Genomic DNA, 21,711 nt, shown 5'->3' on the forward strand with positions numbered 1-21,711 from the left:
ACAAAGAGGACACGCTGCTAACACAGAGACTAAAACTACTGCTGAATAAAATATTCCACATGTGGCTCCAGTTAGTCTCACGAATCTTCTGCAAATGTTTTATTAATAACAAACAAAGTGCGTCATGAAATAAATATGAACAGATTCTTTCAGCGTTTTCAATCTCGTGAAAAACGTGAAGTTTCTAAATCAAACTGAAACAGCTGAAATTCTTGACTGTCCCTCAGCTGTGTCCGAGTCTACCTGCAGGTGTCTGTCCAGGTAAAACACCTGACAGTGTGATGTCATTCCCCCTGTCCGCGGCCTCGTGTTGATTAGACTGACCTCTAGTTTTACTGATGTAGCCTCTAAATCGTATTTGATGTCACAGAGCAGCTTGGTGACGTCAAACTAAAGCCGTCACCAATGATAAACCTCCACTTAGGAAACATGAACGTTAGCATCATGCTAACGGAAGAACGGCTGCTGCAGGAGGCTCCAGGTGCGCACAGCTGTGGTGCAGTGATGTGTTTTATTGTACATATAAATGATAAAGACAGACACCAGCTGATTCAAATAAACTTGAACACCATGAACGTCTTCTTACGTCAGCACTGAATTAAATCAGCCGCCACAAAAGAATCGAGCTGCGTCCTTCTTGCACATTATTTTAATAAGATTTGTGCGTGAAACAATAAAAACAGAGCGCGCACAGAGAATAAAACTCCTCTGTGATAAACTAACTCAGACTTGTTCTGTGTTTGAAGCTTGGGGCAGGTCGGACGGCAGCGTCAGCAGCTCGTCCACCTCCTCCTGCAGCGCCGCAGCTTTCTCACTCAGCAGCATCTGCAACACAGAGAGACGTCATCTGATACACACAAACAGACCTCACGTTAATCTCTACGTTCTCTGGGCGAGAGCATTAAAACAGGTTTAAACACAGGTAAACATGGCTCACCTTGGCCGAGGCCACGATCTGATTGGCTTGTTTGTTGAACATGTTTTCTATCGTCCTGGAGAGGACAGCCGGGTCGGCGTTCGCCAGGTGAGTCAGTGTTTTATAGCCGGCGTTATAGAGCTGCTTCGCTCTCAGCTGGAGGAGAAACAAACACTGAGGGTGAAGGACTGCGTGTTAAAGGTGTCTGAAGGTGAAACTTTACTCAGGGCGAGTGTTCACGGACGATCTGATTCCTTTCAACGGCTCTTTGGTGCGAGTCCGACCACTCTCTCACCCTGGATCTTATGGCTCCGTTCCCTTTCAAAGAGCCGGAACGGCTCTCGGCAGGAACGGAGCCATAAGATCCGGTCCCTTTCAAAGAGCCGTAATTCCCAACTCTACTCCGGACAGATCTTTAGTCTATATGTATTCACATTAACAGTGAGCTGAGCTTTTATTTTGAAAGGACGTCAGCCATACCATGAAGTCACACTGTGTTTCATGTGTTTGTTCATATCTGAGAAGTGCTGCGAGTTAACCTCCTGCAGCATCTCAGCTCTCTGGCGCCCCCCTCTGGAGGATATCAAACCCAGGCCCTTATCTCTGAACCTGCTCACTGATATTTGATAAATAATCAATGTGCAGCTCCTCACTGACCTCCATGACTCCGGCCACCTCCATCAGAGGGATGAGTTCGGCCCTCACGCAGTAGCTCAGCCTCCTCGTCAGCTCGCTCAGCAGCGCTCTGAACGGCCAGAACTCCTCCAGCTCCTGATAGCAGACACACACACACACACATCGATCACAGAGCTCAGATCAGACACACACACAGGGATGGAGGTTTATCTCAGGTGTGGTACCTCTGTGAAGTGCAGCACGCAGGAGCAGAAGGCCGAGGAGGAGCTGAGCAGCGTCTGGATGAAGCCGCGGCTCAGCTGGAACCTGTCGGCGACGCTCCACAGGTTCGTCTCCTTCAGGAGGGAAAAGAGCACCAGAGCCAGGTACATCCTGCTCACCACCTCCATGTTCACGCTCTGAGAGGGCAGGACGAGAACACACGGGACAGGAGATGAAACACTGCACAAGAGTTTAACGGGAAATTCAGGTATATAAGCTTGTCCTTATTTATGACATATTTTAGACGTTTGTGCTTGCAAAAAAGGTCCTTTATGAATTCAGCTCCTGTCCCTGTCCTGTCGTTTTTCTCCACCTTTTCTTCTGTTGAGAAAATACTACATTTCTTTCAAGGCGTTCCAGCTACGTGCAGATTTTCAGCTTCCATTCCTCGCTGACATGGAGGTGTGAGTTAAATATCATCCTGTACCTTCTTCACTGACTGTCCTGCAGCTTTTCTGGCCACAAAACTCTCCGGTACTCCGACGGCTGCAGACATCTTCTGCTCTGAGGCGGACAGCAGGGTGAACTGCAGCAGAAACACAGGTTTATATCGAGCTCTTAACAAGTGGTTTCATCGCGTCTGACGCTGTGTGTACCTGTCTGAAGTACGTCATCCAGTCGGGCTTGCACTGTGAGATCATGTCGTACGGGGTCACCAGGTAGACCAGGTGCAAGTAACTGTTCAGCAGCAGACCCTCCAGACCTTTAGACAGGTCTTTGTAGAGGACGTCACTGTGGGCCAGATCCACAGAGCCTGAGGAGGACGACAGAGAGGAGCTCAAACATCTGTTAGCATGCTAAGCTAACGTCACGAGTTCTGCAGGTGTAATCTCGGACACATTTAAAGTCGACCTGATGATGGCTCGGGATGAAACGTGGGACGGCTAACATCCAAATCCCTGCAGACACTGAGGTGTGTTACCTTTATAGGTCGCTTTCCCCAGCTTGGTGACCTGCAGAGTCTGACCGTCTGCAGCCACCGTGATGAGATTCTTCTCCTTCAGGAGCTCCACACACTGCTGCACCTCCTCCCACAGACTCCTCTCCACACACAGCTGCTCCTGCTGCACGTACAGCAGCGTGCCACACAGGAAGTCCCTCACCTGGTCACATGACGAGGTGATCTGGAGCAAACACATCACCGATTCATCTCCAGCTTCAAACACTGTGACGTGCTCAGGTCAGGGCTTAAAATCAGTCTTACGTTTAATCCCACGAGAGACAGGATGAGACTCAGGAGGCCTTTTCCCTCGTCGTGCTTCAGGTTACTGAAACACTTCTCCATCGGGGCACACACCAGGTGTTGAGCCTGAAACGAAAACACAGCATGAGTCAAGAAAAACATTCAAATCCTTTTTAAGGAAGAACGACAGAAATGTATCAGTCCCAGCCTCTCAGGTGTGAATACTTCCTGTTAGCCTCCATGTGCCTTTAATGCTACTTATAAACGTTCTGTGATTGGTTTAGTTTGCCGAAATGCATCTTGGGAGCCGTAGTTTCATGATCCATATTCTACTTAAGACACACGGTTACGTTCTTATGATTCAGCCAGGAGAGGTTCTGTCAGTCACAGACTGCATTCATTGAAATCATTTGTTCTAGACTACAAAATAAACTATATATAAGCTCGGGGAACTGAGAGCGTGCTGTGAGTCACCATGTTCCTCTCTTTGTCCTGCAGGATGAGGATGCTCTCTCCCACAGAGTCGATCCCCGCCCGGCCGGCCCGGCCCACCATCTGTTTGTACTGACTCCTCTTCAGGAAGTCTGTGGCCAGGTACGGAGAGCGCAGGATCACTCTGATGGAGGACGACCGGGTCAGACACAGAACAGATCACATTTATCATCACATGAGAAAGAGAACACAAACGTCTCCATCGTGACTCAGACTTGGTGCCACTCTGGAGACAGACTAAAGGACATGACTGAGCCAACAGCTTCCCCAAACAGAACACACTGTTTAAATCTAAACATGAAATATATATTTTTGCTTCATTTTTAAGGATACTTGGCTGGATGAGTGCTTTACCTGCGTGCAGGTAGGTTGATCCCTGCAGCCAGGGTGGAGGTGCAGGTGAGGAGGCAGAGGACCCCGTTGGAGTAGGCCTCCTCCACCAGCTTCCTCTCCTCGGAGGTCAGCCCGCTGTGGTGATACGCCAAACCGTACGGCACCGTCCTCCTGAGCACCGGACACAGCGAGCCGTTCCCGCTCTCCCGCAGCTCCCGCAGGAGGACGGACTTCTCCTCCTGCCGAAGCTGCAGGAAGTCCCTGAAAAGAGAACGGCACTTATCATCAGTCTGTCCTGACGTCAGCAGAGAGGAGGCGTCAGCCCGAGGGGAACTCACTCTTTCAGGTATTTGCAGATCATCCCTGCGACGTTCTCACAGTTCTTCTTGGTGGGGCAGAACACCAGACAGGAATGTGCCGGAATGACTTCGGTCACCAGAGCGATGATGTGATCCGGGTCCATTTTCTGCATCCCACTCGAGTACTGAGGGATGAAACAAAGATCACACATGAAGCCGTGAAAATCAGTGCGATTTTAAACCTCTGATGGCAGCGAGCATTATTTACCTTTTCACCAGTCGTACGATTTACACGCTGTGTCCTGCTTTACAAGAACCTCAAATAAACGTCTGTTGGTGTTTATCTAACGGGCGGTGAACCTGAAGACTTCTTGTTGTTCTCCAAACTAAAACAGGAGTTTCGTACTGACCTTAAAGTTTAGAGCTCGAGAGAATCTGAAACATTCGTCCTCCTTTGGATCCACCTCATAGATCGTGTCCTTTAGTTTAACGTACTCCTTCAGCTGGACCTGAACAGAGACCAGGATGCTTTAATAAGTATATAGTAAAGGTGGAGGAACATGTCAGTGCAACAGAGGTCACTGATGTGTTTCTGGAGTATTTAAAATCACTTACAGGCCTGAAGTCGTTTGTGTAATTTTCAGCCCTCAGAAACGTCTGCAGGTCTTTGATGTTTCCCAGAGTGGCGCTCATTCCAATTATCTGAGTTGATTCTGGGATGATTCATTAAAAAGGTTTTTACGGGTTCATTAAGACAACTCTGATAAGGGTTATTGTTTAACCATGGCTCTATAGTTACATATTATAGGGTCTAAATGACTAAAATTCTCTTTTTAAAACCACAAACAGACTTTGCAAAGACACCAGACTCCATTGACAAAACCAGTGATTTTACCTTGATGAACCCAGATCTCTGTTCTAATGCTGCCTCACCCTGTTATTATTTTGTTGTTATATATATTGTGATGGATCCAGTTGGAAACCCCAAAGTCACACAATAACAACAAACAAACTATCCCATCGAGGCAGCAGCAGAGCAGCAGCTCCTGTGTCCTGTGAGCTTAAATCAGTGTTTTTATGAATGGAGTCTGGTGTGTCTGCAGAGAGCGATGTAACGTCTGTGTGTGGTTAAAACAATCATCTTCCTCTGTAACAAAAAGGTCTATCTCTGTAGGGATCCTTTCTGTCATGTTGTCACACACTTAGAATAACAATCTGAGCCTGTCAGTCGAAACAACAAGAACTTTTAGTGGACGACCTTTGACCCATCAAGGATTATGTTGCAGCCGTTACAGCCTGTTTCTCTGCTGCAGGATGAACACATCTACTGGAGTACCTTTTAGTCATTTAGACCACAAAATATGTATAAATTGGGCAAAGGCTTAAAATGAATGGAAGTAAAATGAGGACACTTACTGCTCATGTAGAGAACTTTGGCCAGAGTCATTTCAATAATCGCTCCTCTGCTGCCATCACCCAACATGTGGAGCTGCATATAGAAGATACATGTTAATCACACGTCATGACTCAAACATCTCTCATTCAAACAGAGGGGGGCTTGTACCTCATCGACCACCACCAGCCCGAGGTTTTCCATCCTGCTGCTCTCTATCAGAGAGTTGACGAGGCTGTGGGCTTTCTCGATCGTAGCGATGTAAAGTGACGTCTTGTTTCTTCTCTTCACTGGAGGAAACTTGCCCTTACTGCCAGCGTACTCCTCCACCATGAAGTCCAGCTCCAGGCCGAAGCTCGCTAACCCACGTACCTGCAAAATGAACAAGCCATGCAGGGTATGTACAGCTTTAAGAGAATTTCAATGTTTTCTTTGATTAACATGACATATTGTGCAGATGAATCACAAGATTATGTTGAGTATCAATTATTTTTCAAGATTTTCATTTCAATGAAAACATATTTCTAACCTTAAAAACATAATGGCTGAAATTAGGCATGTTCCAAAACTTTCAAGACTAAGTAGGAACCATGGCAGTAGTTTCTAGTGGCTTAAAATCAGGCTTTTTAAGGTTACAGACGGTGTTCCACAGGGCTCTACGTTAGGTCCTCTTCTGTTCTCCACAAAACTGATAGTCTTTCTTTTATTGCTGATATGCACTCAATCTTAATTTGATGCCTACAATATAATTATTATTTCTGTTTTACACAGAAGCCCTATTCTGGGATCTGATTTGCGTGTAATTTCTCTGCTGTTGGTTTGTTTGAAGATGTGTCCTATATGCAGTCACGTTTAGTCGGTTTGTTGTGGTTTGTCTTGAAAAACAGATCTTGACTACCTTGACTACGTAACATGAAAATCCTTCTCCTTCTGTATGTGTCTTTTCTTAGGTCCCAGTACCTTCTCCTGCACCAGCGAAATGTACGGTAAGATGAACAGACAGTCTTTCTTCCTGCACAGCAGCTCTCTGAGGATGAGGATCTCTGCAACAAGAGTTTTCCCTCCGCTGGTGGGGAGAGAGTAGATCAGATTCTTCCTCTGCTGGACACAGTCCAGGTTCAGACACGTCTCCTGCCAGTCTGGAAAAAACAAATACAAGTTATATCATTTAAAGGAATAGTTAACTATAGTAGGCCTAGATATCTGGTACCAGTAATCTGGATATTAGTTGGCTAAATCAGAAGCCTTGATTGATTGGTTCCTCAATCATCATGGAAGAAAAAGAAAAACAGCAAATTCTTACACGACAAAAACTGGAACATAAATATTTTGTTAATTCTTGCTTCATGAGTGACATTAATGATAAGGTGATATTCCAAAAAAAGAATGTTTCTAAACTTGAAAATGTCAAAACTGTTGAAATTAGGCATGTTCCAAAACGTTCAAGTCTATGTAGGAACCCTGGCACAAAAGGTGTTCCACAGGGCTCTATGTTAGGTCCTCTTCTGTTCAATACAGACAGACATTAGTGATCAAGAATTGTTGTAGATGTTCTAGAGAAAAACTAAGAATAAGGTTCGTCACCATATAAAGTCTTGATTCCTCTCAGTTTGTACATCAGGTCTTTTACTTTGGTGGGGAGTCCAAAGAAGGGCCCGAGGTCAGTGGTCTCAGCAGACACAGTCTCCATGGCCTGCATGGCAACGCTGATCTCCTCAGATACCACGGCTTCTTTCAATACGGCGGTCCGAGAGACGTTGGAGGGAGCGGTTGCGTTACCCAGCATCGTCCTCTTCAGCTGGTCGGCCACGCTCCTCCTCGCCTTCCTCTTCGATTTATCCTCCATGTTCCTGTCAGACGTTCTAGAAGGTGTGGAGGTTTTATCTCCATCCTGCAGCCTGCTCCTCTTCACACTCTCATTCACTTGTTCCTGAAACTGAAGCAGACTGGCGGGTAAGTCCTCGAAGGGTTCATCACCGAGGCCATCCAGGATGGAGTCTGTGAGAATGTCCTCACAGGACGGTTTCTGGACGTCTTTGGATGGCCGCAGACTCGTGAAGTCTGGCTGATCTGCGGCTTCTGTGTGAGCTGGAGGCTGGACATCAAGCTGCCTCTCAATCTGTTCAACCTCATCCAGCTTCGCCAGAAGAGAGCTGTCCTCCAGGATGCTGTCATAGTCCCCGAACAGGTCCTCACTGTCACTGCAGAACTAACAGTAAAACACAATACTGTTAATATACAGCTCAGCCAGTTAAACGATAACAGCTACACTGACTCTTCTCTTAGACTGCACACAGGCAAAAGAAATAGTAAAGATTCAGATTTAAAATGAACAAACTACTTTTTGGTCTTTTTTAGAAAATTGTTCAGTCATAGAAGAGAAACTAAGATCATACATTTGAATTCAAGAGGCTAGAAAAATGTATTTAGAGTGCAGAAATATTCAGGTAAATATCACTGAAGACAAAAAAAAAAGCAAATATTCATAATCTGTCTGGAACCAGTGATAGTTTGGTTATTTAAACGTTGTGTTTACCTTCATAGAAGAGAAACAAAACTAGCAAATATTGACATTTAAGATGCTGTAACCAACGTGTCAATTATTTTACTCAACTGACTGATCATCTCAGCTGTAGATCAATACTTTGGACAATAACACACCTCCACAGCTTGTTCATCAGCCATGATGCTGCTGAGCCTCCAGTCTGTGGGACATTGCTGTAGACAGGGACCCCCTCCTCTCTTCCTGGTAGGTGTCAGGTGAGTCTTCAGGCTGTCCCGCGACCTCTTCCTGGAGGAAACTCTCTTCACTTTGAGTTCTGAATTCCCAGCATTCATTACTGTCCAGGTTCAGCTGTCCGCTACATGTCAGACATGGTCATAGACTGTATAGAGATAAATACAGTAAATGGAGTGTCAGTTAGCAAAAAATTATCCTGAAACTTTGATACAAAAACACTAACAAAATGTTTAAAGACGTGCAGCTGCAACACATAGTTTATACTTCAGTACCCGTGTTGTTGTAATTATAACGCCGTTTAGGTAGTTAGTATACATAATAAAGCCTCAGAAACGTTACCTATTTGACTAGTTAAGCTAGCTTAACGTTACTCCAGGCGGTTGGACGTCCTAATTTGTTCCCCGAGGAACTTAATTACTAATTTAAAAAAGCACTTGAATTAAAAAAAGTATTTCAAAGTCTGATGATATAATAATTAAACAAAGGCTGCTTTTAAACATGAGACTTGGTTGGAATGAAGGTCTCAACAGCTCAACGAGCTCCAGATTTTAAATTCTTCAACATCTTCGACAGAGCAAGAGAGAAATCCCACCATCACTTCCGCCTTCGGTTTACCAGATAGCTAGCTAGCAGAGCTTACACTTGAAATGCAGGGATTGCTTACTTACTAGAACTAGTTCAGCCTCAGCATGTTTCTGAAAAGTACCAAATTTAGGCCGATGATAGGTAAATAATAATAAAAATACATTTTGCCTAATCGGCGCCTTTGTCTGTGAATTTATAATTGTCGACGGTTTATCATCCTTGTCGACGGTGACTTAATTAAGGCACTGGGGGACAGTCACATAGATAATTTAATGGGGTTAATGGGACAAGGTCGAATATATTCATGATCATTTATTTTGTTTCTAAAACTAGAAATATTTTCTAACTCTACCCCTTCACCCGGGGGATTTCTATCTTGTCTTCTAAACCTTTGGAGAGGGTAACATATAATCTTTTCCGACTAAATATGAAATATTTGCATTTATTCAAGAAACTTAAAATCTACGAGTACAAAAAAAATCACACCAAGGATATATGCAGGGTATTTGTGATTATAGTTAGATTTTACGTTCATTGTAGCAAAAGTTGACTGTAAGTGGACGGAACAAATTGTTGTGAAAAACCAGTAAAACACCGGAAGTCCTTGTAGACAACATCCGGTCTTGTATCAGGTCAAAAATGCTCGCTCTCAGGGGGTTACAGAGGCTAAAGCCTGTATTATCGCCACATGGAAACGCAAGTAAGGCTGCTTTTACATCTGTTTGAATGTTTTATAATGTTTATTAAGTGTTAGAGTAACTATGATTTTGATTTAGTGTATAAACTACAGATAATGTTGCTAACGCTAACGTTAGCCAGCTAATGTGCTGTTGTTAAATGTGATCTATTCCTGCAGGTTTAAGGAGTCTTACAGCCACTTCAAATGTAGTTCAACAGAAAAATGACGTGGTATGTATTTATATTGCTTTTTAAAAAGTCATATATCAGAAATGATGGGTAACAGTCATGTAACATTTAATGTTATTTGTATCTTCACGTTTAAGCTTGTTAAGATGGACAACCCGTTCAAAGAGCCAAAGAAAGGATGTATTCTGTGCAACGTCACAGTGGACTACAAAAACGTTCAGGTGAGTGAGGAACCTGTTAGACTGCATCATTCAATAATACATATATATGAACACTGGATCATTAAAAAAGCCAATCCTTTGCAATAATCAGATGAAGTACTTCAGTAATAACCACAGGGTCAGTAATGGTTCTAACTCTGACCTGTCTTCTCTCCAGCTGCTGTCCCAGTTCATCTCTCCTCACACGGGCAGGATTTATGGGCGACACATCACAGGTGAGCAGCTTAGCAGCTAGCTGTCTCAGAATCATCTCTTCCTGTTTGCTCTTTGGTTCATGATGTCCCTTTGTTTTGTCTCACAGGCTTGTGTGGAAGGAAACAAAAGGAAATTTCTAAAGCTATAAAGAAAGCTCACTCCATGGGTAAACTTTCGTTTACGGTTTCATTCTTTTAAGTTATGTTTCACCACAAATCTTATTTGAGTTTGTACAACTGTTTCCATCCAGGTTTCATGTCGGTGACCCACAAACATCCACAGTTCATGAAGGACCCGAACATCTGTAGCATCAAGCATCTGGATTAGAGGATCCGAGTGCGTCTGTGTGTCTCCTGTGTTGCATCATTTGTTTATTAAAGCCTGTTAACTCTGAGTCATGTGACTGCTGTCAGTTTGTAAAGTATATCTTTTTCACCTGCAGGGTCACATGTCAGAAGAAAAGTTTCTGTTTTAGAACTTAAATATGTCCCAACATTACAATCACAACTCAAGCACCTTCATGCTTATTAGAAAAGGAGTGAATATCATGGAGGTATGACGGATCAGAAACTTGTTCAAAGCTTGTTCTTGTTTTGTAAAACACTGTTCAGTTCAGTTTAGGCTGGCTGTAGACTCTTAGCTTGTTCCACACAATAAAACTGCATTTCTATTATTAAATAAGTGACTTCAACACGTTTTAACCAAAACATTTTTATTCTCTTTAAACAATTCTCAAAATATATCATAACTGTACATCTTCATGTTAACCTGCTTTGTGTTTACCATCATCACTGCTGTTACATAACAGCTTTAGTGACATCAGAATAAGCTGAACGTCAACGAGTGAATGAACCAACAAAGTGATTAAAAACCAGATGGAGTTTGGGTTCCATGAGAACATTGCTGCCAATGTGCTGAGTAAAAACGAGTCTGTAAGTCGGTACTTCTCAGATGATCATTTATCATGTAGAGACCGATGGTCACACTGACCTTTTGGATCCTTTATTCCATCACATTCGCAAAATAACTGCATGCTGTAGAGAGCAAACGTTATTAAGTGTTTCCTTATTTTCAGTGTCCAGCATAATGACGAAAACTTTCCCTTCAGGATCTGCTCTTCCTGCGTTTCCTCTCCCTCCCGGGCATTTCCTTCATCCTCTTCAGAGAGTTTTTCCTGCCTGGATGCAGCGTTACAGCGAGAGTTTCCTGACTGGTTATTGTGGAGACGTCGTGTTCGACCTGCTCGGGGCTGCAGCAGCCGACAGGAACAGGAAACCCCTCGAGGGTTAAAGTCCGAGTGTGGAACAGAGGAGAGCAGGAGAACAGAGCTCTGACGGCCTCGTTGAGCCGCAGGTTGTTCTTCTGCACGGGTGGATCCTCGTCTGATTCTGCTGAAGGACAGAGAACTCACTTTAAACAGAGATCATGACTGAATCCTGCCAATGACTAATTTGTCATTAAATGATGTTTATCCGATCACCACATAGCCCGTTGCATCACTGCTCCGAGTCTGATAAGATGTAGACTAATGTTGTTGCACATACAGCCTGTTTAACTTTAGTTTACATGCCTATCTTTAGCTTAGCACAAAGAATGGAAGCAGGGGGGAACTGCTAGCCTAGCTCCATCAAAAGAAAAAATAATAAGCTGTCAAGCAAGTTGTAGCTTGTTAATAAGCCTCAAAGCTGCTTCAAACACCGTCAACGCCACAAATCCTTCAGCTAATCATTTACTCCACTTATGTTTGACACCTTCTCAAAGTGTGACACACACAGACAGCAGCGAACCTTTTCCTGCTCCGCGCTGCTTCTTCTCTCTCAGCCTCCTCCTGAGAGCTGAAACTTCTGCCTGCAGAGTTTCCACCAGGCGTTCGCTCTCCTCCACCTCGCTGCACGCTTTCTGTCACACACACAAACACAGAGTGTGAAGCAACAGGAGGTTAAAAACACAACAGTTCACCTGCTGCTGCTGCTCACCTGCATCTCCTCCTGCAGAGAGTCGTTCATGTCGTTCACCTCGCTGACGTCTCTCAGCAGCCCGTTCGACGAGAAGAACTTTGACCTGAAACAAAAGAAATAGATACATAGTCACACGCGCAGAGACACAGGCGTGATGTACACCTCCTCTTCCTGTGCGTGTCGTGTTACCCGTGTTTCTTCATAGTGAGGTTGTAACCTGCTGCAGAACACGGAGCAGAAACCTTCCAGTATGCCAGCTGCTCCAGTAAACCCAGATTATTGACCAGAACAGGAACGTTCAAGAACCTCCTTCACAGGAAACACAACATGTATTCAGCATGTGTGCAAAGAAAACACACAAATACTCTCTTTAAATCACAGATGAGAAGAATAGCAATAAGGCGAAGGTCGAAGGTCGAAGGTTTTGATTCATTCTTTTTTCTAGAAATCTGGAAAGAAACCGGTGAAACGTGCCTACTTTATTTTTCCACAACAAAGAGTGCTGCATCTTAAATTTCTCATTTCTCAACATAACCAGCGAGAGGCGGTGTTTCCTGTTAGATCGATCCCCATGACAGAAGATAAAATCAACCTGCTGCGTGAGATGAAGGCAGCGTACTCCGTCCTGTGTGTGGAGCCTGGGGGGGTTAACTTGCTGGGCGTCAGCAGCACAAAGATCATGTGCGGGTTGGACAGAGTCGTTTTCAGCTTCTCATGGACGATTCTCTCTCTGAATGTCATCTGTTGGTCCGTGTTCCTGCGCTGTCGGTACCATCCGATCACGCTCTCCTGATAGAGTTCAACACATGACAGATCAACATCTCAAATCCACAAATACATCCATCTGATGCTTTCTTTTTTACCTCCTTATTGTCTGCCAGGACTTTCTTTATAGTATCCAGGTCCACCTCTCCCACACTGTTGTAGAAGCTGCAGACACAGATCAGGACAAAACATTAAGAACATCTGCTGCTGAAGATCAGATCTGAGATCAGATATTAAAGATGTTACAAGCACTCACTGGTTCAGTTTGTGGCAGGCGATGTGCTTCTGGACATCTGTGTAAGAAATCAATCAGATTATTATGTGAGGGATCAGTGAAGATGCAACTGTGCACAATAATTAACTTACTGTAGGTTTCCTCGATGTGAATGTGATCCGCCTGAGAATCACTGATGGTGATCTGCTCTTCAAACCTGCTCTCTCCGAGGATCAGACCTTCCTGCAACGGAAGTAAAAATCATTGCTGAAGATGATTTCTTTAAACTCCCTGTTTTTGTCTAATGCTGTGGAACACCTCCCAGTAGCTCTGCGGTGGGCGGTAACTGGGCGCCAGATCTTTATGTTGGAATTACACTAATGTAGTAAATGTTTTTTCATACATGTGCCGAAGTTACCAGCAGACCCACATTCCTCTTAAAATGTATTCATACTTTTAAAGAATCGGTGTCACCTTAATGTGTGGATTATTTTCATGGAGTCTGGTACAGAGGAGCTGTTGACGCTTAGCTTGGCGCTAAAAGTTGTAAAAAAAAAAAGGGTTGTGGGGCTGTAGCATATTTTAAATAAGAAACATTTCACCAATACTCCAAATTACAGGCTGAAGTCATAACAAGTTAACTGTCAAACAATAAGTTATCAACTTGAGAGTTCGCTAACAACGTTTGGAAACTTGTGCTCTGTTTGCTAGCTTTCCTCTTAAACCGGAGACATTTGAGCTAACCGCTCCGTGGGATCAATTGCAAACAGATGGACGTTTTATGATATATTAATTTAAGAGTTTCTCACCACGTCTGAATCACTGTTAACATGCTGGAACATTAATGAAGCTAACACAATGCCAGACATACGCACAGTCGGCTCCGCCATACTTGTTGTTGACTATGAAGATGAAGAAGCGTCACTGAAGCGCAACATTAGCGCAGTAACGATCTGCGTTTTTCCAGCGCAGTCCACCATGATGATGCTGCCGGAGGGGCGTGGTTTACACAGCCTACTGAGCTGGCTCTCCACTGGGAACACAAGATCCAGTTTCTCCGCTGCTGCAGGACATTTTACACAGCTGGGACTGCCCCAGCGACTCTCAGGTATTTATTTAGACAGAAATATGCATGTTGTTTGTGCCACTGTTGGTTGTTATCTAGTTTACTTTAGTTTAGCTAGTTAACAATAAGCGACTAACGGTACAGCTAGTTCCTTCCTGTAGCTTGTTTATACCCGCGGGGATGGCAGAACATCTGCACTTTAAAACAACCAGAGAAGAATTAAAGGAGTTAAGCAGAAATAAAACCAAATAAAGATGCTGGAACACTAGTTCAAGTCTTGTATTCAAAGTTAAAGAAAAATAATGAGCAACTATTATAACTCAAAGGAGCTAATACTAATATAATAATAATATATGTAGCTGGTTGATATGTTACCTCCTTATAAACTGTTTATTGATGTATAACGCAGGCATGACCTTCTCATTTCCATCCGATGGGACTGTGTGTATAAAAATGTAATCTGTCAAACAGTAGTTGAGATATTTCCGTCCGTAAGTGTTGGATCCATAGAACCACTCTGTAAATCGGGCTGACTCTGGTTGTGTCTCCTGTTTGCAGATGATGACGTGACCTCAGAGCTGCAGAGTTGTGGCTCCATCAGCTGTCAGAGATGGAGGACCTGTGGTCTGTGGCTGCAGGTGTTTTCCAGGTGTGGATGTTTGTGGTGGTGTTCCTCATCATGCTGCCTGCCATGTTTGGCCTCTCTCTGGGGGTCACCGGGGTCTACATCCAGATCCTGGTCAAAATTCTGGAGGTAACAGAAACAGAGCCTCTTCTTTCAGGTTTCTCTCTGTTAGAGTAGAGTCGCATGAGCTGCAGACAGTCTGCATGTGGTCACCCTCTGCACTTCTTACTTAATGTGTTTTTGTACAGTTTGGAAATGTGCAGCAGAAGGCAGCGTGTCAAAGGTCATCTGAAAATAACTTTCTTTGTAGTGGGCCACGATACGAATCCAGAGAGGACGGCAGGAGCAGCCCAGCGTGCCGGTGCCTCTGCCCAACGGTGAGTCTGATGAACTGAGAAAACATGGGGCTCATTAAACATACAAAGATCAAAGATACCCTGAAACAACATCCAACACATATTTAATGTGCAAAATAAGAACTTCACACACAAAAAAAACTGAAGGAAGTCCGAATGTTAGACACACACACACTTGTGCTTCTGCAATTCTATTGCATGTCTGTATGAAGCTAATTTGCAGCCGTTCTCTGTGGATAGACGTTTAAATTCAGTCTTAAAACAATAAAAACATATAGATATAGACCAGATTGAGGATATTTGAGCTCCTGTGAAACTTTGTGACATGAGTCAGTCATGAGAGACGTGGTGAGTGTGGAAGCAGCAGCTGTAGTTCCTTGTTTGTGCTCTCAGCACTTTCTGTGCTGCTGTTTGAGGGGTTTGTTTCAGCTGCAGACAGAGATCATGTGACGCTGTGTGTGTGTGTGTGTGTGTGTGTGTGTGTATGGGGGGATCTTCATTGCTTCATTGGTCGGTTTCAGCGTCTGATGTCGGGGTGCAGCGTGAAAAACATATGGCTCATCTCAGGATGATGATGCAAGAACAGATTACATAACTTTAGTCAAGTAGCAGCAGCGGTGGACTCGGGGGGGGGGGGGGGGGGGGGGGGGGGTAAGCTTGAGCTCTGGTCCACTGAAATACTGAATGACTTTCAGATGAAACACTGAAACACTGGAGAGCTGGGATGCTAAACATCTGGAACAATGCAATACAGGAGCAGTGGAGGGCTGAACCCCGGGAACATTAAACACTGAAAACACTGGAGCATTTGAACGCTGTTATGCTGTATTGACTGTATGCTAATCACTGAAGCACTGGAAAACTGGAATACTAAACAACTGGAATGTAATGACATGGAAACACAGGAACTCTTAAACACTGGACTAATGAAACAGTAGAAAACTGCATCCCTGAAACACTGAAGTATTGAAACACTGGAATGTTCGATCACTGGAAAGCTGAAACAGTGAAAACACTGGAGCACTGGAATACTAAAACACTCAAATAGTAGAATACTGGAACACTGTACAAATGATGGAAAACTTGTATAATGAACACTGGAATACTAAACAACTGGAACGCTGTGACACGGAATGTTGGAATGCAAGTATGCTTAAACACTGAAGCACTGCACCACTGGACTACTTAAACACTGGAACCCTGGGATGTTGGAATGCTTGAGTGCTGAAACACCGGAGCACTGGACAACTTGACCACTGAATCACAGAAACATGGAAATACTGGAAAACTTGAATACTAAACAACTGGAACGCTGTGAAACTGAAACGCTGAAGCATTGAATCACTGGAACACTGCAATGCTTAAGCACTGGAATGCTGGAATTTAGGCCTTTGGACAACTGGAGGACTGAAGACACTGGAACGCTTGAATATCAAAACACTGAAATACCAACACACTGGAACGTTGAAGCACTGGGGCACTGAAACACAGCAACTCTGAATACTGGAAAACTCGAATACTAAACAGTTTGAACGCTGTGGCATGGATAAACTGGAACACTGCAATGCTAATGCACCGGAGTACTGAAACACTGGGATACTGAAACACTGGACCACTAAAATACTGAAACATTTCAAAGTTGAAACACTGGAACAGTTGAATCCTGGAACACTGGGGCACTGAAATAAAGAAATTGTGAAACACTGGAACTGTGCTTGTTAATAGTTGACAGTCAGTGTGTCACCATCCTGTCCACATGTTTACCATTTACAAACACTTCAGGATGAGCAGCTGGGTAGAAAACACATGTTCAACGTGACGTGACAGTTTATATATTTACATTTTGAGTGTTGAGTGATAAAGATCATTCCTGGAAACCAGAGACGTACTGTTCACAGACACATCTATATGTGACTGCTGCTCAAACACAGAGCTTCCTCACTGTGCAGAGTGTAACAGCATTAGGGGAAATAAGGCTGAACATTGAGGGGTTAAACATTTGAGAGAGGTCAGCGTTCTCGTGATCCTCAGACTTCTTCTTAACATAAGGTACACTGTTCCTCCACTGCAGCTTGTTTTAATCTCATTTCAAGCTTTAGAAAGAGGTCCTATACACTCATGGAGAACTCTACATCCTTCAGTTTGAACCTTCATGTAACCTTCCACACGCTGGAGTCGTGCAGCTTTTTGCACGACAATGCAAATGTTTATTTTTTGTTTAAAACACACAGAGGAGCCTTTTTGTTCTGGTTAATGTGTCACATGTCTGATGTTACATCACGCAGTGTACTACACTGTTTCAGGATGGCACTGAGGTTATGAGTCAAAGTCTCCCTAACAGAAACTAACACCTCGAATATGCTGCAATCAGCACGTGAATAAACTGTTTATACTTCTGCAGGTTACTAAACACTGTAGTTCTATGAAGAGGAAGCAGAGAAGACCCGGCCTGACTGCTGTGTGTGTATCCTCCTCTTGTGTCTTATTAAACTTCATCACATTAAAGGAACATCCTTGTGTACTCAGAGGCGTGGAGGCAGACAGCAAACAAGAGGTCATGGTTCAAGGAAACACCCAAACCAAAGCTTGTCCACCCTCAGTGTGTTTTAGCGTTGGGTTGTAAGTGTTAGCTTCAGGGTGATCTTGATCATTAGATTCAGACAGTGAGTTGTGTCTCAGGTCATTCAGAAGCAGAATTATCCCCCGAAGAGAAGTTTATTTTTAACACGTAAAATCTCCCTGAAACAGATCTGGGTCACTCTGAAGGAAATTCATATCAAAAAAGTATGTTTATTTATATCAGCTGATCTTCTGCCACTGAAGCTATTAGACAATGAATAAGCAACTGTTTTGGTATCTGACCGACACCAACGTGTTTCAAAGGAGCTGATATCAGCTGAGTATTGGTTCAGTTGTAACTTACAGTCTTGTGTTTTTTGCCCAGGCATCATTGAGCGTGCGGGGGGCTCGATGGAGGAGGAGATGGTGCGGCTGAGGCGCTCTCGATCTCTGGCCGGGGGGGAGTTTGCTCTGAGCGACGCCTTCTACTTCTACAAGAAAGGTCTGGAGAGCATCGTGGACGACCAGGTGACCCAGCGCTTCTCCTCCGAGGAGCTGGCCTCCTGGAACCTCCTCACCAGAACCAACCAGAACTTCCGCTACATCAGCCTCCGTCTCACCATCTTCTGGGGGCTCGGCGTCTTCGTACGCTACGGAGTCCTCTTCCCCCTCAGGTCAGTGAGAGGCGACGCAGACTCTCACCTCCTCAGGGAGACGCTGATGTGGCGAGAATCGCCTTCAAAGTTTAGAGCCGCTCAGAATAGTTGAAAGAATAAATCAGGTTAATTATAACGTGTCCTTGTTTTGTGGACAACATCGCAGATATAAGAGACATAGTAAGACCCTTGAGCAGGGTGTCAGAGGTCAGCACAAGCCTGATTCGTACCTCTCAGTTGTATATACGCAAAGATACATTTCCTATGTTCACCTCTCCAGAAATTTAACTACACATCTGAACAAACCAGACTGAATTATTGTGTTTGATCAGCTCAGTAGCATTGCAACAAACCGCTGAGGACTCAGTGCTTGCTAGCTTGTAGCTAGCTTGTAGCTAGCTTGTAGCCCCCATAAACGTGAACAGACTGCAGCCAAACGGTCGCTGTTTGGTCTGGTTAAGGCAACAAAACTACTTGTCCAGGTTGACAAGAGATCATAGTTTGGTTTCACACCAAACACAGACAGCCGTCTCCTTGGTGAAAGACAAAGAGCAGTGTTTTGTAGATCCATGGTAGCTGTTTGGATCCATGTGTGGGATGAGCACAGTTACAGCACAGTCTTTCCCTCATGTCCTCCCTCCCTCCTCCCTGCAGGATTACGTTGGCCATCATCGGCCTCTCCTGGCTCGTGATCGGAACGACGTTTGTTGGATTTCTGCCAGAAAGCAGGTACATGAAGACGACACAGAAACACATTCACATAAATCGTTGAAAGTGTTTTCTGTCTCAGGTAAACCTTTCCTGTGTTTGTGTCAGTGTGAAGAACTGGCTGAGCGAGCTGGTGCATCTGACCTGCTACAGGATCTGTGCCCGAGGACTGTCGGCCACCATCCACTACCACAACAGGTCAGTGCCGCTCGCTGTGTGCAGCTGCTGTCTCTTTCCTTTCTGTCAGGTGTCACCATCATCAATCATCAAAGGCTGCTAACAAAGCGCGTTTCTTCTTCTCAGAGAAAACAAACCTAAGAAAGGAGGAATCTGCGTCGCTAACCACACCACGCCCATCGACGTGGTGATTCTGGCTAACGACGGCTGCTACGCCATGGTGAGTCTCCTCCACAGACTCGTCTCTTATTCCAGCTGTTACGATGTCATGATGTCATCACTCTGTGTCGTTACACAGGTGGGTCAGGTTCACGGAGGTCTGCTGGGGGTCATTCAGAGGTCGATGGTGAGGTCGTGTCCTCATGTTTGGTTCGAGAGGTCTGAGATGAGAGATCGCCACGCCGTGACCAGCAGGTGAGACTCACAGAGAGGAAACACGAGGGGTGGAGATCTGGGCCACTTTCACAAAACATGTGAGGCTGAAACCTTCATATTAGAGTCTCCACTGAAATGAGAATCAGTTATTTGTGTCTCTTTCAGGAGGGCTGCCGGCTGATACAACAGAGCGTCCTCCACTGAACTAAGCTAACATAGTCAGGATAACACAGGGTCATTTAAGCACAGCGACATCTTTATTATTGTGAAAGGGTTCATTGACAGGATGTTGGTTCTGCTGAGGCGTTGCCTCTGGTGTGATCAGACCTTTAGTCAGCTGGTGGTTTTACTCCGTCAGGCTCCATCATGAAGACGGCGATTGTGACGTTTCTTCTTCTTTCTGTTAAAAGCAGTTTAAACAGGAAGGAAGTAAGAGCACTTCTGCTTTGATTCCAAGGACTTGGTTGTCTCTGACGTGTGTGCTGATAAAAAAATATTTGGAAATTTGGAAAAGCTCCAGTAGATATTTTTAGCTGGCCGCAGAAATGGCTGCAACGTAATCACTGGGGGCAAATGTTTCTTATAAGTGTGTGACAACATGACAGAAAGGATCCCTACAGAGATAGACCTTTTTGTTACAGAGGAAGATGATTGTTTTAACCACACACAGACGTTACATCGCTCTCTGCACACACACCAGACTCCATTCAGAAAAACACTGATTTTACACAATCAAAGAAACCAAACGTGGCAGCAGCAGACCAGCAGCTCCTGTGTCCTGTGAGCTTAAATCAGTGTTTTTCTGAATGGAGTCTGGTGTGTCTGCAGAGAGCGATGTAACGTCTGTGTGTGGTTAAAACAATCATCTTCCTCTGTAACAAAAAGGTCTATCTCTGTAGGGATCCTTTCTGTCATGTTGTCACACACTTAGAAGAACAATCTGAGCCTGTCAGTGGAAACAACAAGAACTTTTAGTGGACGACCTTTGACCCATCAAGGATTATGTTGCAGCCGTTACAGCCTGTTTCACTGCTGCTGCCCAGGTTTAAACGTAGCAGAACTGCTCTTTAACAGGATTTAAACATGGCGGATGAGTATTCAGGATTCAGAGTTTCTGTACTGAAGTAAACTCCTTCATCATCGTTTCTGATGACGAAAACAAAGTGATGAAGATCAGTGTACGACTGTTCTGTTCTGTGTCTGCAGGCTGAGAGCTCACGTCGCAGCACGGACCAAACTTCCCATCCTGATATTCCCTGAAGGTCAGAGTCTGCAGCCCGTCACGTGACCATGATGATGGTGGTGGTTTCATGCTTTAGTTATCTTGTGCCTGTGTCTGTGTTTGTAACAGGAACCTGCATCAACAACACCTCTGTCATGATGTTTAAGAAGGGAAGCTTTGAGATTGGAGGGACGATTTACCCAGTCGCCATCAAGGTGCAAATATAAGATGTTAAATTACGTAATTACACTTTAAAAGGAGCTTTAAACTGCTGAAAATGGTGTTTTTTTAAGCAGGATCTGGGGCAGAAACCATCTTACACAGGCTGCTTATTCAGTTTGATCGTCTGCTCTCACAACAAATCAAACATTCAAACCCACCAGAGTTAAATGTCTCCGGCTCCTCGTCTCTCTGTGTCTCAGTACGACCCTCGCTTTGGAGACGCTTTCTGGAACAGTGGTAAATTCAACATGGTCAGTTACCTGCTGCGGATGATGACCAGCTGGGCCATCGTGGTCAACGTGTGGTACCTCCCCCCCATGACCATCCAGGTACACCTGAGACACCATCACAGGATGAAAAGATGAACCTGTTTTTCAGTCTGCAGTCCAGCCTGGAAACACTGTCTGTAGTTACTGCTGTCTGCCTGCAGGGGGCAGCATTCAGTCTGTGAAACTCTCAATCACCATCAGGGAAATGTAAACCTTTATGATGTATGCTGCTATCTGTGTGTGTGTACTGTGTGTGTGTGTGTGTGTGTACGTACTGTGTGTGTGTGTGTGTGTGTGTGTACCGTGTGTAATCTGTGTGTGTGTGTGTGTACGTACTGTGTGTGTGTGTGTGTGTGTGTGTGTGTGCACTCTGTGTGTGTGTGTACTGTGTGTGTGTGTACTGTGTGTGTGTGTGTGT

At 44.5% G+C, this 21,711-nt stretch overlaps 4 protein-coding genes across 7 annotated transcripts in view; 2 read left to right on the forward strand and 2 right to left on the reverse strand.

Moving 5' to 3' along the window:
- Positions 1–84: 84 nt before the first annotated feature.
- helq (helicase, POLQ like) lies at positions 85–8,787 on the reverse strand. 2 transcript variants are annotated; one of them, XM_069673307.1, is made up of 19 exons: positions 8,593–8,787; positions 8,175–8,398; positions 7,098–7,722; positions 6,474–6,652; positions 5,685–5,885; positions 5,537–5,609; positions 4,736–4,833; positions 4,531–4,629; positions 4,160–4,305; positions 3,843–4,082; positions 3,471–3,612; positions 3,018–3,122; positions 2,736–2,916; positions 2,410–2,567; positions 2,241–2,339; positions 1,777–1,950; positions 1,574–1,687; positions 938–1,072; positions 85–825 (listed from the first exon to the last, which is right to left on the reverse strand). In XM_069673307.1, exons 2-19 carry the CDS (start codon positions 8,349–8,351, stop codon positions 724–726), a joined length of 3,048 nt encoding a protein of 1,015 aa, XP_069529408.1. In that variant the 5' UTR covers positions 8,352–8,398; positions 8,593–8,787; the 3' UTR covers positions 85–723. The 2 variants fall into 2 exon arrangements, with proteins under 2 accessions (XP_069529408.1, XP_069529407.1); XM_069673306.1 differs by having other exon boundaries at positions 2,736–2,937.
- Positions 8,788–9,455: 668 nt separating this feature from the next.
- mrps18c (mitochondrial ribosomal protein S18C) lies at positions 9,456–10,515 on the forward strand. Its single transcript, XM_069673305.1, has 6 exons — positions 9,456–9,538; positions 9,695–9,747; positions 9,843–9,926; positions 10,084–10,141; positions 10,228–10,287; positions 10,372–10,515. The coding sequence occupies exons 1-6, from the start codon at positions 9,478–9,480 to the stop codon at positions 10,446–10,448; spliced, it is 393 nt and encodes a 130-aa protein (XP_069529406.1). The 5' UTR covers positions 9,456–9,477; the 3' UTR covers positions 10,449–10,515.
- A 259-nt stretch (positions 10,516–10,774) lies between these two features.
- Positions 10,775–13,950, reverse strand: abraxas1 (abraxas 1, BRCA1 A complex subunit). 3 transcript variants are annotated; one of them, XM_069673304.1, is made up of 9 exons: positions 13,868–13,950; positions 13,211–13,301; positions 13,101–13,137; positions 12,943–13,009; positions 12,699–12,868; positions 12,269–12,388; positions 12,098–12,182; positions 11,909–12,020; positions 10,775–11,512 (listed from the first exon to the last, which is right to left on the reverse strand). In XM_069673304.1, the coding sequence occupies exons 1-9, from the start codon at positions 13,946–13,948 to the stop codon at positions 11,226–11,228; spliced, it is 1,050 nt and encodes a 349-aa protein (XP_069529405.1). In that variant the 5' UTR covers positions 13,949–13,950; the 3' UTR covers positions 10,775–11,225. The 3 variants fall into 3 exon arrangements, with proteins under 3 accessions (XP_069529405.1, XP_069529404.1, XP_069529403.1); XM_069673303.1 differs by having other exon boundaries at positions 10,775–11,509; positions 12,672–12,868; XM_069673302.1 differs by having other exon boundaries at positions 12,672–12,868.
- Positions 13,951–14,091: 141 nt separating this feature from the next.
- Positions 14,092–21,711, forward strand: part of gpat3 (glycerol-3-phosphate acyltransferase 3) — a 14,398-nt gene continuing 6,778 nt past the window's right edge. The window contains exons 1-11 of the mRNA XM_069673301.1: positions 14,092–14,166; positions 14,683–14,878; positions 15,060–15,126; positions 18,050–18,338; positions 18,975–19,049; positions 19,137–19,226; positions 19,332–19,425; positions 19,504–19,619; positions 20,787–20,842; positions 20,932–21,017; positions 21,225–21,353. Of these exons, the coding sequence (XP_069529402.1) occupies positions 14,735–14,878; positions 15,060–15,126; positions 18,050–18,338; positions 18,975–19,049; positions 19,137–19,226; positions 19,332–19,425; positions 19,504–19,619; positions 20,787–20,842; positions 20,932–21,017; positions 21,225–21,353 (1,146 nt within the window). The 5' untranslated portion in view covers positions 14,092–14,166; positions 14,683–14,734. The remainder of the gene's footprint in view (positions 14,167–14,682; positions 14,879–15,059; positions 15,127–18,049; positions 18,339–18,974; positions 19,050–19,136; positions 19,227–19,331; positions 19,426–19,503; positions 19,620–20,786; positions 20,843–20,931; positions 21,018–21,224; positions 21,354–21,711) is intronic.

The sequence above is a fragment of the Semicossyphus pulcher genome, unplaced genomic scaffold, assembly GCF_022749685.1.
Source record: "Semicossyphus pulcher isolate SPU_LCO1_2020_fin unplaced genomic scaffold, fSemPul1.0.p SCAF_22, whole genome shotgun sequence".
Taxonomy (NCBI): Eukaryota; Metazoa; Chordata; class Actinopteri; order Labriformes; family Labridae; genus Semicossyphus; species Semicossyphus pulcher.